Source organism: Solanum pennellii, chromosome 7 (assembly GCF_001406875.1).
Source record: "Solanum pennellii chromosome 7, SPENNV200".
In the NCBI taxonomy this organism is placed as follows: Eukaryota; Viridiplantae; Streptophyta; class Magnoliopsida; order Solanales; family Solanaceae; genus Solanum; species Solanum pennellii.
Genome location: NC_028643.1, coordinates 26,658,014 through 26,663,958, shown reverse-complemented (window position 1 = coordinate 26,663,958; position 5,945 = coordinate 26,658,014). Strand labels below are relative to the sequence as shown.

General features: G+C 31.1%; 1 protein-coding gene across 1 annotated transcript; it reads left to right on the top strand.

Moving 5' to 3' along the window:
• Positions 1 to 2,304: 2,304 nt before the first annotated feature.
• Positions 2,305 to 3,639, top strand: LOC107024081 (cytidine deaminase 1). Its single transcript, XM_015224971.2, has one exon. It carries the CDS (start codon positions 2,482 to 2,484, stop codon positions 3,460 to 3,462), a length of 981 nt encoding a protein of 326 aa, XP_015080457.1. The 5' UTR covers positions 2,305 to 2,481; the 3' UTR covers positions 3,463 to 3,639.
• The last annotated feature ends 2,306 nt before the right edge of the window (positions 3,640 to 5,945 follow it).

Sequence of the window (5,945 nt, the reverse complement as noted above, 5' to 3'; positions counted from 1 at the left end):
TTAAGTCTTCCGCATTACTTTCTGTTGATATTATATTGAAATGTTAGGGTTTAGATTGGTTGGTTCGCTCACATAGGAGGGTAAGTGTGGGTGCCAGTCGCGGCTCGGTTTTGGGTCGTGACAATACCTTAACGAACAAAAAAAATACCAAATAAAAAATATAAATGTGCACTTAATTTACGGAATACGTATCAATGTGAGAAATAAAAAACACATATGGTTACTAATATGTGGTACATTGACATAACTATCACACATACAAAAAAAAAAAAAAACAGAATACAAAATACATTAAATATATTCAATATAATATACATCTCCAAGTCTACAGATACAAAAATACAATATACCTATGAAATATAAAAATACATACTGACTAAAACAGTATCAAAATTCAATATATACTTTCAAATTTATGAATACGAAAAATAATAAAACTATGAAATACAAAAATAAATACTAACTGTGGTACATTGACATAACTATCACAAAAAAACAGAATACAAAATGAATTAAATATATGAAATACAATTCCAAATCTATGGATACAAAATACAATCAAACTATGAAATACAAAAATACATACTGACTAAAACAGCAACAAAATTCAATATACACTTCCAAATCTATGAATACAAAAAACATTCAAACTATGAAAATATACACAATCAAACTCATAAAATGTGTTACATTGACATAACTAACACACACAAAAAACAAACAGAACACAAAGTACAATAAATATATGAAAGACAAAAATAAATACTAACTACAACATAATAAAAATTTCATATACACTTCCAAACGCATTGTAACATGTATTTTTTTGAATCCTAAAAATTATTAAACAAATTAAACTAAACATTCAAGACACAGAACATGCAAAAAAAAAATACCTCTTCTCCAAGAAATTGGTCTTTTTCAACTTCATGGTTATGAATCTGTGTGAGATTTTGCACATCGACGGATTCAAACATTTTTCCCGTAGTATATCCTCCTTAGATTTAGAAGCGGAACCTACATTGTGGTTTAATTCTTGAGTGAAAAAAAATTAAATGATGAAAAATCGAAACAACTTTGATTATTTTGTCCAATACCTCTAGTAACTCTCTTGAAAACGTCCATTGAAGATAGAATTATGTATTCACATACCCTAAAAAATGTTTTAAGAACAACAACAAAATAATTTTTTTTAAAAAAAAACACTAAAATCAGTAAGTAAATAAATAAGGAATCTGAAAAACATAACACACAAATCAATTTTAATCTTCAAATCAAATCTTGCAACGAAATTAAATAAAAATAATAGAAAATATTAAAATATTGAATCGAAAATCTGTGGAATTGATTTGGAAGAATGTTAGAGAGAGAAATTGAAAAGAAGAGTAAGAAAAAAGAAAGAAAAATCTGGGGATTTAATTAGGAAGAAAGTTAAAGAGAGATTGATAAGCTTAAGAAAAGAGAGAAAAATTAAAATGACATTAATATCTATCTAATTACATAAATAGAGAAAAATGTGTAATCTATGAGAGAGAAAAAAGATAAATAATGAGAGATAAAATATTAATAATATCAGAACAATTATTTAATTTTAAAATAATTACATTTTTGACATGTTTACTAATATTATTAAAGTATGGATATTATCATTAAATAAGTTGATTTTTTTTGACTAGTTAGCTAGATTATCTTATTCTAAATACATCTATTTATCTTCCAACCATCTAATAAGGATCTAAAAAAACTTCTAAATACTACAATTTACATTTTAGAAACTTTTCTAGAAATCCAAGGTCTTTTATAGTTTGAAACTATGTAACTATATTATGTCACAAACCCTAAAACTATAAAAAATAAAAAAAATATGTCACTTCTATACCACTTAACGCCAACGGAGATTTTATATAGGAAATATTGTGATTTAAAGTAGTAATACTAATACTCTATAACCTAAGTATTCATTCCGTCTCAATTTTATGCAATATTTTTCATTTTTTGTAAGTAAAATTTAAGTTTAATAAAAAAATTATACATCGAATCATCAAAGTTTTTTAAAATAAATTTTATATGTTTATAGATTACGTAAAAATATTATAAGTGACAATAATTTAAAAATTCAAAATGTTTAAAAGAATGTAAAATTCACAATCAAAGATATAATTATTTAACTATCGAAATTAAAAAAATATTACGTAAATTAAAATGAAAGAAAGCATTAAACTAACAAATCATATATACATATATATATATATATATTAAATCATTTGTAATTGAGTTGACAAAATAGGATGTGAAAAGAATGAATTGCCATGAAATGAGCCAATCACCAAAACTTGTTCTATAAATGACCATCTACCCTTCCCAAATCCTCCCCTCCTCATTTCAAGGAAGTGTGCCAAACATTTAGATCCTTCTCACCCTAAAAAATAAAAAATAAACACAAGGAAACGGAAAGGATTTACATTAGAGAAAGGGATAATTATGGATCAACTAAAGTTTGTGGTGGAAGCCTCTGAGGCTGACTCCATTACCCAAAAACTTGGCCTACCTTCTGTCCACCACCTCCTCCCTCTCTTGGTTCAACCCGCACAAACCCTTGCCCGCCCACCCATCTCCAACTACCACGTCGCCGCCGTTGGCCTTGGCTCCGACGGCCGTGTATTCCTCGGCGTTAACCTTGAATTTCCTGGATTACCCCTTCATCACTCTGTTCACGCTGAGCAGTTTCTCATCACTAACCTTGCTGTTCACCTCTGCCCCCGCCTCGTTGCATTTGCTGTCTCCGCCGCCCCTTGTGGCCACTGCCGACAGTTCCTTCAAGAACTCCGTAATTCTTCCGATCTCCAAATCCACATCACATCTCAACACCAAAACAATCCAGATGTCATATTCGAACCTTTGCGTGAGATTCTCCCTAATCCATTTGGTCCATTCGATCTCCTTGATGACGAAACTCCTTTACTCCTCGAGCGACATAACAACGGTTTAATCCTGTCCTATGAGATTAATCACGATGGAGATCTATGCAATGGGTTTTCAGATGACGATTTGAAATCGGGAAAAACTCTGAGTAATGGGTTTTATAAATTGACAGAAACAGAGAGTACCCTTTTAAGGATTGCAGCTTTAGGAGGTGCTAATAATTCACACGCACCTTACAGTGAGTGTCCATCAGGGGTAGCAATTATGGATTGTGATGGGAAGATCTATAAAGGTTCTTATGTGGAATCTGCTGCTTATAATCCAAGTTTAGGACCAGTGCAGGCGGCATTGGTGGCTTTTGTGGCTGAAGGAGGTGGTGGGTATGAGCGAATAGTGGCGGCGGCTTTGGTGGAGAAGGAAGGGGCAAAGGTAAGGCAAGAGGACACTGCTAGGATCTTTCTGAAATTGGTTTCTCCTAAATGTGACTTGAAGGTTTTCCACTGCTGTGTTGCTGCTGAAAATGGTTGTAAAAAGGATTGAAGATTTTAACCAATATTTGTTCATTCTGCAATTGCAAGTTGGCTTGTAAAAAATTATCCACTTTGATGAAATGAATAAAACATATTAATCCACCATTCTGTTAGCAACCATATAGTCAACCCTGAATTTTTATTATTTTTCTTTCGATATTTTTGAATTCAATTAAATTTGAATGAAGGTTTTGTAATTAGCTTGTTTGTCGTGCAACAAATAAAGGTGGCAAAATGAGCACCGCAGAATCAATAATTTTGGCATCCTTTTACCTTTCTGTCAATATGTCAACTACACCAAGTCACCAATGACATTCTAAAAGCTGGCATACTCCTTCCTTACCATCTTGATTAACATTATTTTATTAAACATCAAATAAAATCCCCTCAAACTTTGAAATCAGGCAGTACTTACTGTTCAAAAAGTGATCAATATATAATTAATATTTTTAATTTTTATTAAGTTAACATTTATAAAAAGTGTGAAATTTTTTATTTAAAGTAAATGAAATTTGTGGATTCCATTTTTCTTTTAAGAAAATAATGTTATAAATTCATTGAGTAAGTGGATAGTCCATAAGGTTGGTACATGAACAACCATCCATATTTACTAGATTCATGAACCGTTTTGGATAAGAACGTATCTATTTATTATGATACTTAATATGATGACTTTTGGAGTGATTTCTCACTCTATAAATAGGATTGTTCATTCACTATTGTATGATATACAGATGAGACTTACATATACTTGAATAAGAAGAAATCTACTACTTTTGTCTTCTTCTCTTTATGATTATATTCTTATAGCTTGATTTTATAACACGTTATCAGCACGAGTCTCTAGCCAATTAAGATTGAGTTTTAGTTTTTCTTTAACTCATGTTTTGATTGATCTCGTTATGAGAATCAAGGTATTATATGCATAAAATCAGGTATGCATTTTCTAGAATATTTTTATGATTTAGAATAAAAATAGTATTCAGTTACTAACAATTATCAGGAACCGAAGACATATACTACTATTGGTTGAATATGACATGTTATACAAAATTTCTTAAATAGAAGAAGGTATAAAATTTTAATAGCATGAATTTGAATGTTATTTTGATTGTTTTGAAAGACTCAAAGGGTGAGTCATGTTGTACTTCAGTTTATTATACCGTTGGTTAAGGGTAAGACGATGGATTCAAGTTTCATCGCACCAAAAGGGTAAGACATCAGGTTAAAGTCCGGATGCACCATAATGAAAAATCTTTGAGGATAAGACGATAGATTCAAGTTATATCGCACCAAAAGGGTAAGACATCAATTTGAGTTTTGATGCACCGTGATTGGGTTCAAGTCCCATAGAATTATGGCGTAACACGCCTTATATGGATAAGACATTGAGTTTGAGTCAATGCACCATAGTGCTGATATAATGATGACTAAGGCTTTGATGAAAAGTCTTAAAATTCGTCCTATTGAATTTGCTCCATTCCTTGAAAAGAATGTGGTAGCAACATATGATAATTTTAAAATCGCATGTTCACTTGCTCCATTCTATCGTATGAATGTGGTAAAGTAAATAGTTAGTCTGAAAGATGACAAATGATTAACAATATGAAAAAAGGCGTGAAGGGACGGAATTATAATAGTCATCATTGTGGTAATTATAAAAGGAAGAACACTATGGGTTCTCCAAATAGTCCTTCGAAATGTGAGCAGTTTTCATTATCAAAATGGTATGAAAGGTCATTAGACTTGTGAATATTGTCAACCCAATAATTTGACAAGTTTATAAATCATCTATCATGATATAAGAAGATAAAGTGATGGTACACTTGATCTTTCAAAGTGATGTTGAGGTGTGTCATGGAAATATGATGTATTTTAAAGACATGACAATGTGCTTATAATGCAAATTTATGAAGTACATATAAATAATTAGTCCATTCCTCGAAGAGAATGTGACTTGTGATGAGTATCGTGAATGCTCGACCATTCTATAAGAGAATGGGTCCAGATGTGATAAAATCATTATGGGTTGGATATATGCCACAACTCACCTCTATGGAAGGTTTGAGAAAAAATGATAGATGTCACTTCTCATCTCTACGGGAGATTTGAGAGGAAATAAATTTTATTTGGCAGAATTGGCTAATTGTATTGTACATTTTATACGTCATTATGATATGTTTATTGTGAACTACCAAAAGGGCAAAAGAAAGAAATAGTTCTTGCCTATAAGGGTTGTGGTCATTATTGTGTGACAATACAAATTTGTCATTGGTTGTGTACCTATGGTACAACAAAAGTAAAGCAAGAAAGAAGTCTTGCTCGTAATGATTTTGACCATGACAATAATAATATAATTTCCTCCTTGAAGGAGATGCTCACCATATGGATGGTGTCATGCAACATGTGATATTACATAAATTAATTGCAAGCTCTAACGAGTTGTTCTATTATCAGAGGAATAATATTGGAGTTGTACTAAGTCTCAAAAGA